General features: G+C 35.1%; 1 protein-coding gene across 1 annotated transcript; it reads left to right on the forward strand.

Moving 5' to 3' along the window:
- The first annotated feature begins 2877 nt into the window (after nucleotides 1–2877).
- On the forward strand, nucleotides 2878–4464 carry LOC118751234. The gene is made up of 3 exons (XM_036486008.1): nucleotides 2878–3576; nucleotides 3629–3752; nucleotides 3813–4464. The coding sequence occupies exons 1-3, from the start codon at nucleotides 2986–2988 to the stop codon at nucleotides 4412–4414; spliced, it is 1317 nt and encodes a 438-aa protein (XP_036341901.1). The 5' UTR covers nucleotides 2878–2985; the 3' UTR covers nucleotides 4415–4464.
- Nucleotides 4465–12066: the final 7602 nt, after the last annotated feature.

The following is a 12066-nucleotide window of genomic DNA, read 5'->3' on the forward strand; positions in this document are numbered from 1 at the left end:
AAAAAAAAAAACGCTAAAAAGGGTAAATAACAATTGCTAAATGCGCGCAGTTGAATTACGACAATTTTTATTTCTGTTACTTGCGCGGATTCATCGCTCGAACTGATACATATGGCTTATTGTTGACCCAACCTGCAGAATATTGGTAGCCGAATGCTAGTTTCTGGATGGCTTCATGTTTACTGCTTTAGAATTTCATTGCCTTGATGACTGTCGACAGTGTTTGGCTTGGTTAATCGTCGCCATGGTTATGTTCATACATACATACATACATACATGTATACATATGTACATAGTTCACAATATGGCTTGTAAATTGTGTATGTATTTGAATATCAAGCTTGCCAACAACGCGAATATTGGGCTATGTCTTAATCGAAGACTATCGAAATTATAAAGGTCGACCAACTTTAGCATCCTGAAAAACTCATTTACCTACTATACAATTAGAAGTGGATATCTAATGATTCGTACCTATTGTTTAGCCCTTTTCCTGTATTTAATTTTTTGTAACATTGGAAGCGTGCTACAAAAAATCTTATTAATATTTCTGAAAACAAATTAAACTTTGGCTGCATTTCTTTATACATTCCAGATAATCCCATTTCACAGCCAGAATAAACAGAACAGGAACGTTCTAAAGAATAAGTAAACAAAACAGTTTATTTCAAACTGAATAGTTTACGTGAATTTCAAAATCAAAAACGTTTCAAAAATATTTTTAGAATTTAATTTAAACAGACCATTTTGTAAAATTCCAGTGACACGCAAGTTGTGGTAATTTACTGTACAAAAAATACGTGAAAGTCAAGTAAAATCGCCAATAAAAGCACATCGTATGGAAATATCTAAAGCGTTTCATCATATAAAAATGCTAAAATTAAACTATCATGAATTAAAATATTTTTCCCGAGTTCTCAAAAAAAATGTAGAATATATTGAACAATTACACGGAAAGGTTGTAAGTGTCTTGTGCAAGACATATATTGTACAAACGTCCGCAAAGGTTGCAGTTGAACAGGCAATTAGGGTGGTTTTTGAAATGCCTGTGCGCTGTTGTTGCAGCAAAGGGTAGGCTTTTGATTTCTTGATCTACTGAAGGCAGAAAAACCGGGAAGGTTTATTAAAACGGGTCATTTGTATTTTATATTGTAATTTTATCTGAAATTTTTCAAAATTTCTTTATATAATTCTCTTCTCATGGAAAAAATTTAAAATTTTTTAATTCAAATCTTAACCAAAGATACTTAAAAAGGTATAAAATATTCATTCCAACATATCTGCATAAAAATCAATTAGTTTGTGCATAAATAATTTCATTAATAATTTAATAATGAAATAAAAGTTTTATTCCGTCAAGCTTAGTGAAATAATTATTGATTTTTCTTGAGTGCTTTTACTCCTTTGCGGACTTTTGTACAATATATTGCAAAAATTTTAGGTAGCTTTAATAGCTACCCAAAAAAACGTTTGAATATTTTTTTTTTTTTACATTTGGTATTATGAGGCTCTATGAACCTTGCAATTAAGAGGACAAATTTTTATATTTATCAGGGACGGATTTGACCGGAAAGGATTAGAAATCCATTCATACATACATATTTATCTGTAATTGAAATTTTATTTTTTTCTATTTTGAAAATAGTGCCTTCAAATTAGTGTAAAAATTGTCAGTCTATGCAGCATCTATTTTTCAATAGGGAATATAATCTTGATCATCACTTTGCGTAGGATTTAAAAATTTGTGATGAAATTATATGCGTCTGGAATTACCACAAATGCACAAAGCCATTGTAAATTTATGATGTGTGTGTATGTTTTATATCTCTATGTCCAAGGCGAATTCATATAAGGTGGTTTGGTTTCAACAGCTGTGAATGGTGCTTGAATGTCAAAATGTTGTATTTCACTAGTGAGTGAGTGCAACTTTCTTTTCCTCTGTTTCCTTCAAGGAAGAATTACTAAAATTTGACGATGGCCTATTAAAATAAAAAATGAAATACATATAAGTTAAGTCTCAATGAGCGAGGTGAATTAAAAAATTTAAGTTGCGGTGAACCAACCGTTCACTGAAGATCAAATTCAAACAACGATTTCACAACGTTATAAAAGTTTTTTATTCTGTGCTCAATGCACCACTAAATTTATGTTATAAAAGTAAACCTATCGTGTGCTCAATGCACCGCCCAAAAATAGACTGATCTTAACAATTCAATATTCCTACCAACTAACTTCTTCGATCGATTGCGCGTGTAGGCCGATATTGCCTACCTTGCAATTTTTTGAAATCGAGCAATAACCACGCCTACCTCCCATATAATGGTAATTTACAGAAATACGAGATTTCCAATAATACGCATCAAATATGTACATATGTTTTGTATAGGGTGTTATCAATCCCAATTTGCAGAATTTCGTATTAAGTATTAAACGCAAGATGGTTAAGCATGCCGTGTCTTTGTATCAAACTTTTTTTTAACAAAAGTTACGCCAAGGCGAATTTATATAAGGTGGTGTTACTAGCTCAGCTGATTTTGTGTATGTGTTTCGCCGCACGGCTTCTGATATCAAATTGAAAAATTTTTGTTTGAATTTCTACACACACTCTTACAGATTTTGACAGTTTATGCGCCGAAGCAAAAACAAAAGACATGTAAATTTTTGTTTTTGTACTCCTGCTATCACCTTATATTAATTCGCCTTGAGTTACGCACTTTGAGTTCTCCACCTCAGTGTATTAAATTTTTCGGGCACAATTCAATGAAACACAAATTGACATTTTCGTCAAAAATTAAAAAAAAAACTTTTTTAGAAAAGTCTCAATATTTTTTGCCGCCCTTATTTATTTATAAGGTTCCTACCATTTCCTACCAAATCATCTCTGCAACGTGTCTGCTCAAGTGCCGTCTCAGCCGGAGAGTCGGTAAGGACTAGAACCATACGACTTAAACCCCACTATCGCTAGCACTCGATTATCTTAGCAAAATGGTACGACAACGGCCACGAAAGTCCATCGAGGAACTATATGCGTCAAAATTCGAAGCGAATTCAATGAAATCTCAAGTAAACAATAGCATACTAAAGAATTCGCGAGACCGCGGAGAATACGGAGCTTACATTATCACTTCGAACACGCCATACAATACCAACTGTCAAGCGGCGTCCGCCAACGCAGCTAATCTGAATGCAAACGGTGCCCCAATGGGAGCCAGCAGCATGACGACTGGCCGACGAAAGAGCGCTCGCCCCGGTAGCAGCAGTATGAAGCCAGACAAGTATTTCGGCAAGGAGGAGAAAGCACTGAATCTGGATGATATCAAGAAAGATCATAGCAGCGCTGCAAAAGCTAAAACCACGCGACCGGAGAAGAACAGCTATGGTGCAACATCGGCGGTGTACAATGTGCCAAACTTGTTCGACAATAAGAACTATGTGAACTTTGCCGATAGTAGTGGTCAAAAAGAACATACCAATCATCACCATCATCATCACGCAAGAAATCACGACGATGATAAGGACGATGACACTGAGGAGTTTTTTGAACTCATACGCCAAACCGTAGAAAACGCTATTGGGGTAAGAGTTGACAGCACAACTGAAATACTAATTTTCAATGTTTCCCTCTTAGAAATCTATCTCAGATTTACTTAATCGGAATTTTCGTGAACTATCGGCAAAGGTCGATCGCTTTTCAGCTGAACTGAAATCCACCAATGCCTTGCTGAACAAACTTCAAACTGATATTAATAACAGTAAGCGACATTTGAAAGTTTCTGTACAATTTTGATGTTTTTGTTTCATCTACTCCATAGAGGTTGTCCACTATGGCGAGGAGAATTCGCGACACTTTAGGTATCTTTGCATGAAGTCGGAATATGACAAGATGTTCTACCAACACCATACGATGCTGGTGGCATCCACGTCAGGGACTCAACCAACTGCTGCACCAAATCCACCCGCAGCGCAACCCCAGAAACATTGTAGCGGATCGAAGCCAAGTACATCGACCAATGAATGTGAAAAGGCACAAAATTCCTGTTCCTGCCGCAGCACTATAAAATCGTCGCCCTCGGAGCCCCACAAGACCTCTTCTGAAGAGCGCAGCATTGGTCAAAAGTCATCCGAGATTGGAATGCGGGAAGTGCTGGAGCACATTCAACGCTTCTGCACTCAAATGCAAATGAGTGAACTAAAATGCGACGATCAACCATTGCCCAAAAGCAACAGCTACCGCTTGGAAGAAGCCATGAAAATCAGCAAGCCCGTCTTCGATGAGGATGACGATGAATTTCAAATGAGCTCAGATGGCATGACGCCGCGCAGCGACGAACACTTGCACCACAGCAAGTATGGCGGTACGACAATGCGTAGTGGCAGTACAGCACGTGGCGGCAACGGAGGCGGAGACGCCTAAGGCGAAGGTATACATATCTACATATTAAAACATTAAAAGGAAGAGCTAAATAGAAGATCGAAGCAATCTAAAAACAAATTATAATAAATTTTATGTGAATATTGAACACTGTGAGAGAGTGCCTCACTGAAAAGTAAATATGTATTATAAACATTTTAAGTCTTGCTCCAAATTGTGCTCATTATCGGTTATTTTTTTCTTGAAGAATTGGAAATTTTTAACCAAAATGTATTTTGTATTTGCTTTCTTGGTTTTATTCTTTTATGGAATAAACTAAAGCTGATTGTTTTGCACTTCTAGTAAAATTTCTGAAATTATTTTTGGTCTTTAGAGATAAACGATTTTGAGTAAATATTTGTTTGTCTCTGGGGGTTTCAATATATACTTATATATACTTATAAACTGGGACGCGACACATATTTATTTTTCTTTAGTTTATTTAATGTTACTTTTATGAAAATTAGCTGTTCACTTAACAAATACCCGGGTACAATATGGAATCTTTCGGTGAATACTGCGCATGCGCTGAAAAATGAGCACGAACACCCACGGAGAAAAGATCAAGTGAGGCCCCGAACGACCGAAACCGATTAAGCACGGATTGTCTGCAATCGTATCAAAAATATTTACTTTGACGAAAAAATTAAGCATAGAAATTAGTTCCATTATAAATTTCATGTTCGGAAAACTAGAGATATATGTATACTTATCATCGCTTAATCATATGAGACATTCTTTTTTCATATCGGACACCAAATTTGGTGTCACACTTTCGATTAGCTTCAAATTTTTGTATGGGTTCTATCATATATGTAATACTCCTATATTGGCAGTAAGAGCTAGTACCATCCGAAAAGACACAGAGTACAGATATATCAATAAACACGTACGAAAGAAAAGGAACACATACGTTTATAAATAAACATGTACACAACACATATACAAAAACGGCACTCCCCAGTGGGAATTAGGAGCACGTAATAATACCTTATTAGCAACTTACTCTTCACCTGGCAGTCATTACCATTTCCCTGCCGAACGTCCCTTACTTTTACAAAGGCATGGCCGCCTTATGTAAGTAGGGATTTAGAATGTACATTTGGTAGCAGACATACTTCTGAGCCGCTTTACAAAGTAAGTTACGTGTAATGCAGAGCAGTCGCTCGGAGTAGTTCGGTGCTTGGAAATAACTTCGGCTGCACGTTATTTTGCAACTGACAACGTAATGTGTCTTCGGAGGTGTTCATTTTGCCCTTTACTAGTAGATGACATTGGCCATGATGACAATTTTGGTACTAAAAACTGAAAGAAAACATGGCTTACCTCGCAAGGTGCTTACCTATTTTCCCAGTGGGTCAAGTACGCAATACATTGACAAAAACGGTACTAGACTGTCTCGCTTTGATTTCGGAATGCTTACACATTGAGAAGCTAGCTTACTGCCTATATAGAAGTATTACATATATGGGTTCTATACATGAAATAAGCTGTGTTCGAGGTTTTTTTTTCGGAGATATGATCTGTTAAAGTTTGCATTTTTTCGTGATTCTGATTATTCGTGTACTTTTCAAATCGTTATATCTCGCGTTCTGCTGATCATACAAACTTCATCTTAACGTAATTTTAACCCTTTCCCTGCATTTGTACAATATATTGTACATTTAATTTTTTGTAACATTGGAAGCGTGCTACTAAAAATCTAAATCTAAAAATATTTTTGAAAACAAATTAAATTTTACGAAGTTTTGGAATGTTCCGAATCGTTTACGTAAATTTCAAAATCAAAAACGTTTCAAAAATATTTTTAGAATTTAATTCAAAAATATACCATTTTACAAAATTCCAGTGACACGCAAGTTGTGGTAATTTACCGTACAAAAAATACGTGAAATATAAAAAGCATTTCATCATATCTGTGTTCGTATGGAACAGTAGCTTATGTCGAAAGGCTGGCTTTAGTATAATGCGGCATTCCCTTTGTTCTTTAAACGACAACGAATTTTTTGATGAGACTTAATAAGAATATTGATTTGCTAGTATCGGAACTATTTCTTGCGCGTTTATTAGCCAAAAGTTCTTCAACGGCTCAGCGCCAATGAGTCATTCGCAATCGTATGCTGCGAATGCCAATTTATACTAAAGCCAGCCTTTCGATATAAGCTTCTTTTCCATACGAACACAGATATAAAAGTGCTAAAATTAAACTATGATGAATTAAAATATTTTTCCCCAGAGCTCAAAAACAATTTACCAATATATTGAACAATTACACGGAAAGGTTGTAAGTGTCTTGTGCAAGACATATATTGTACAAACGTCCGCAAAGGTTGCAGTTGAACAGGCAATTAGGGTGGTTTTTGAAATGCCTGTGCGCTGTTGTTGCACTAAAGGGTAGGTTCTTGATTTCTTGATCTACTGAAGGCAGAAAAACCGGGAAGGTTTATTAAAACGGATCATTTGTATTTTATATTGTAATTTTATCTGAAATTTTTCAAAATTTCTTTATATAATTTTCTTCTCATGGAGAAAATTTAATATTTTTTAATGCAAATCTTAACCAAAGATACTTAAAAAAGTATAAAATATTCATTCCAACATATCTGCATAAAAATCAATTAGTTTGTGCATAAATAATTTCATTTTCAATGAAATATAAGTTTTCTTCCGTCAAATTTAGTGAAATATTTATTGAGTTTTCTTGAGGGCTTTTAATCCTTTGCGGACTTTTGTACAATATATTGCACAAATTTGAGGCAGCCCTAATAGCTACCCAAAAAAATTTTTTAATATTTTTTCTTTACTTTTGGTATTATGAGGCTCTATTCAAGTATTTTGTAACTTAAAAAAAAATTTAAAATAGGTCGCATAGGGAAGTTATAAACATGATTCAATAATAAAAGATTTGCTCAGAAGACAGTTCTCTCGCTCCCTCTTGTCAAATCCCTTAGCATGGCATTGTGTGTGGGTTCGTGTGTGTGTGCAAAGCTTCTGTAAGGAAGTTAAGGGAGTGTAAAAACTGGAATGTCACTAGTGAGCAATCATTTAGTTATTAAATCATGAGTTATAAACAGGTGAAGTAATAAAATAGCAGTCTCGCTTTATTGTCCGTAGATTATTCAAATTTTCAAATAATATAGCGTCAAATCTTTCTTCTCGATCTTATTATTACACCTGGGGGAGATTCTGTTACCAGTACTTGCAAGTTTCTAATGGAAATGCATTCAAAAATTTGCAATAGAGAGCGAATTCGAGAACCTAACAATCCGAGAGAGCTGCAAATTCGTGCAAGTAAAAATTGTACTAGCAGGAATTCGCAGATGATAAAAATGAGGTTATGTTTCACATTCAAATGTAAACAAAGTGTTTAAAAGGATGATTTCATTTAACAAAATTAGTGAAAATAAAATATGCGTGAACTATTTAACTCCAAGGTATATTTTTTTTATTTTTATACGCTCTTGCTGCAAGTACTTACTGGATGAAGTCGAAAACGTCCATCTCTAGTTAACACTAATCCCAAGTTAAGCCTCTTTATCGACATGCTTATGCATAACATTCTGGTCATCACTACCTCCCAGTTAAACGTCATTATCGACATAATGCATATAACATATAATCGATAAAGCAGTTGTTTCATTTAACCGAAACTTCTACCTCCGGACATTGAGTAACCGGTCCTTAGCGCATCTACAGTTCATATCACTTCATACCATGGGGGGGATTCTATAACCAGTTAGCAACAATTTTCGAATCGCTATCGCACTTTTTGATGCAATTTTGCCCAATTATTTACCATATTTCTAGCTGCGTTTGTAAAATACTTTTCACTTAAATTTTCCGGCTTCAGTCTTCCTTTCCATTTTCCTCGCAAAGAACCCAATACAGTAGAAAATACTAAATAAGCTTTCACTGGACATTGAAATAATGGCAAATATTAAAATACTTTCACTGTGGCAACTACAATTTTCAGGAAGGAAACACTTGCCGGCCGGTCTCTGAGCTTAAGCCGGTTCTCTTTGCATCGTTAACTTAACATCTAACAAACCTCCTTGGGCACTGAAAGAGCATTCGTTTCAATGACGCGCATGAGCACGAAATGGCTTACACAAAAGCTCTCTGTCCTGTTTTAAGAACGATTTTAATGTTAAAGTGAAAGATACGAACCAACATTTTATTTACTAGTTAGGTACATATTTGTGTTAACAGCTAAGTATAAAGCTTTCAAGACAAATTTGAAGAAATATTTTCCATTGTTACTGTTGCTTGAAAAAGTATTTTGCTTTTGCTGTATACTTCCTTAAAGCAATAAATATGCAAGCATTTTCCTGAATGAAATATATATAAATTTTCCACTTTACAATATTTTCAGCATTTTAAAGAAAATAATAAAATACGACTTCTGTAAAGTAGTTCCGACTCATGCACACATACATATAGCGTACGTTGGTACCTAGGGTGGTTCACAAATTACATTGAACTTTGTTATTGAGCTACATATGTAGATACGTACCCCTACACCTCTGTCAGTACATACGATACTGATTGTGTCGAAATTTGATGCGATTTTATGTATAGGTCGGGTGGGAATTCGAAAATTTCTTAACTAGATTTTGGCAATTTGTAAGGCTTTTTTATACCTTTCATGAGCATGAAATGGTATTATAACTTTGGTCCGATGTTTGTAAGTACCAGAACAAAAAGAGATAGACCCATGAAAATGTATACTTATATGATCAGAACGTCGAGCTGAGTTGATTTAGCCATGTCCGTCTGTCCGTCTGTCCGTCTGTCTGTCTGTTTGTATGCAATCTAGTCTCTCAGTTTTCGAGATATCCGGATCAAATTTGGTAGGTGGGTGTATTTTTATAATGTATTAATCATTTGTCCGAACCGGAAGAATCGGACCACTATAACATATAGCTCCCATACAACTGATTGTTCAGATATGAGATTTTTCATTATAACTTCTCCATTTATGCAGCTGCGAACATGAAATTTTGCAATACTTGCACCCATTATCAACAGAATACTTACAGTGAAAATTACAAAGATCGGGTCACTATAACCTATAGCTCCCATACAACTGATTGTTCAGATATAAAATTTTGCGTTATAAGTCCTCCATTTATATAGCTAGGAACATGAAATTCCGCACTGTTTTCAATAATTATCAACAGAAAACTTACAGTGAAAATTAAAAAGATCGGGTAACTATAACCTATAGCTCCCATACAACTGATTGTTCAGATCTGAGATTTTTCGTTATAATTCCTCCATTTATGTAGCTAGGACCATGAAATTTCGCGCTGTTTTCACTTATTATCAACAGAAGACTTACAGCGAAAATAACAAAGATCGGGTCACTATAACCTGCAGCCCCCATACAACTGATTGTTCAGATATGAGGTCTTTTATCATAACTCCTCCATTTATGCAGTTAGGAACATGAAATTTCGCACCATTTTCACTCATTATTAACAGAATACTTACAGTGAAAATAACAAGGATCGGATGACTACAACATATATCTTCCATACATCTGATTGTTCAGATATGGGATTTTACTGTAAAACTCCTTTATTTGAACAGCTAAAACCGATAAATTTCGTAAGATATTTTATAAATAACTAGCAATTACCCGGCGTGCTTCGCTGCGCCTTAAATGTATTTTTGTGTTGTAACTCTCCCCCTAAGCTCTTATGGCCTCATTTACAAAATATTTTTAAAGAACTTTATGAAGTTAGATTTAAAAAAATCGATCTATGAAGCATTGTTTATTTTTTTTTTGAGTTAATATATTTTCGAAGGTAATTAGAAAATATGTAAAGAACCGACTTTCTCTTGGAAATTTAATTTATAATCTTATAACTGGAGTCTACTATCGCACCCTTTCCTCAAACGTGTATTGATTCAATATTCAAATAACGTATATTTATATAATTTGAAAAAATCTCCCTACTATACAAATATGTACAGCAATATTAAATAATATTTTCAAATGTTGTGAGAGGGAGTAACAAAACAAAATTACTTTTAAGGCGCAGCGAAGCACGCCGGGTATTCGCTAGTGTCACATGAAATTAACTGAGCAAAGTACAATGAATAGCTGTTAAACAATGGCACCATCTACTTTAAATGAAACATACTTATTTTCGTGGGGGATACTCACACACCATATACTTTTCTATTGAAATTTTTCCTGAATTTTCCTAGCTATAAACCTCCAACGAATGCAAAACCGTGAAAATCGGTTCGTGCGTTCTGGAGTTATAGCGTCAGGAAGGAAAACCCTACTTATTTTTATATTAATTTTTATATTAAAGAAGATTAAAGAACTGTCCGCATTACTCAATTTTATTTTTCACTAAAACGGTATTCATGAATTTTTTAATTTTTTTTTTATTTGCTTCCGCATACTTTTGACATAACAGCTTTCATTTTATGCCGATATTAAACAAATACAGCCTAAGTTTACCCGGGTCCACGTTTTGGTCTGTATCTCGTGACCCAAGTCACCCAGCTATATGAAAAGTGCTCAATCTTAAAGCATTCATGAACAGCTTTCATTTGATACCCATATTAAACAAATACACCCAAGGTTACCCAGGTCCACGTTTTGGTCTATATCTCGAGACCCTAGTCACCCAGCTATTTGAAAAGTGCTCTATCTTAAAGCATTCATGAACAGCTTTAATTTGATACCCATATTAAACAAATACATCCTAAGGTTACCCGGGTCCACGTTTTGGTCTGTATCTCGAGACCCTAGTCACCCAGCTATATGAAAAGTGCTCAATCTTAAAGCACTCATGAACAGCTTTAATTTGATACCCATATTAAACAAATACATCCTAAAGTTACCCGGGTCCACGTTTTGGTCTGTATCTCGAGACCCTAGTCACCCAGCTATATGAAAAGTGCTCAATCTTAAAGCATTCATGAACAGCTTTCATTTGATACCCATACTGAACAAATATACCCAAGGTTACCCAGGTCCACGTTTTGGTCTATATCTCGAGACCCTACTCACCCAGCTATATGAAAAGTGCTCAATCTTAAAGCATTCATGAACGGCTTTCATTTGATACCCATATTGAACAAATACACCCAAGGTTACCCAGGTCCACATTTTGGTCTATATCTCGAGACCCTAGTCACCCAGCTATATGAAAATTGCTCTATCTTAAAGCACTCATGAACAGCTTTAATTTGATACCCATATTAAACAAATACATCCTAAGGTTACCCGGGTCCACGTTTTGGGGCCACGCCCCCTTTATATATCAAAATATTTTTTACCCTGTGACCATCCCTGGAAGATATCCAGTGCGTGTGTAAAATTTGGTTACGATCGGCTTATTCGTTTAGGAGCCAAGTGTGTCTATAGGTACATACATAATTTGAATTTTATATATATAGATAATACAAAGTCTACTGAGAAAATCGTCAAAATCTATGCTGTATAAGCTTTATCTCCTATAGCACTAATTGTTAAGATACCAGTTTTTGCCATATATCTCCTTTATGTACGAAACTAAACCCAATAAATTGTGCTACCGGTTTACATACCGATCACATAGCGGTGAAAATCACTTAGATTGGTGTCATATAAAGTATATCTTCCATACCTCTGATTGTTTAGATGCGATTTT

This window comes from Rhagoletis pomonella, unplaced genomic scaffold, assembly GCF_013731165.1.
Source record: "Rhagoletis pomonella isolate Grant_MI unplaced genomic scaffold, Rhpom_1.0 Rhpom_scaffold_00612, whole genome shotgun sequence".
Classification (NCBI taxonomy): Eukaryota; Metazoa; Arthropoda; class Insecta; order Diptera; family Tephritidae; genus Rhagoletis; species Rhagoletis pomonella.

Excerpts from the sequence above, each read along its gene's own strand:
- LOC118751234 (XM_036486008.1), top strand. The coding sequence starts at position 2,986 with ATGGTACGACAACGGCCACGAAAGTCCATCGAGGAACTATATGCGTCA. Across the intron at positions 3,577-3,628 it reads CCGTAGAAAACGCTATTGGG|AAATCTATCTCAGATTTACT; the intron begins GTAAGAGTTGAC and ends TTTCCCTCTTAG. Across the intron at positions 3,753-3,812 it reads TCAAACTGATATTAATAACA|AGGTTGTCCACTATGGCGAG; the intron begins GTAAGCGACATT and ends TCTACTCCATAG.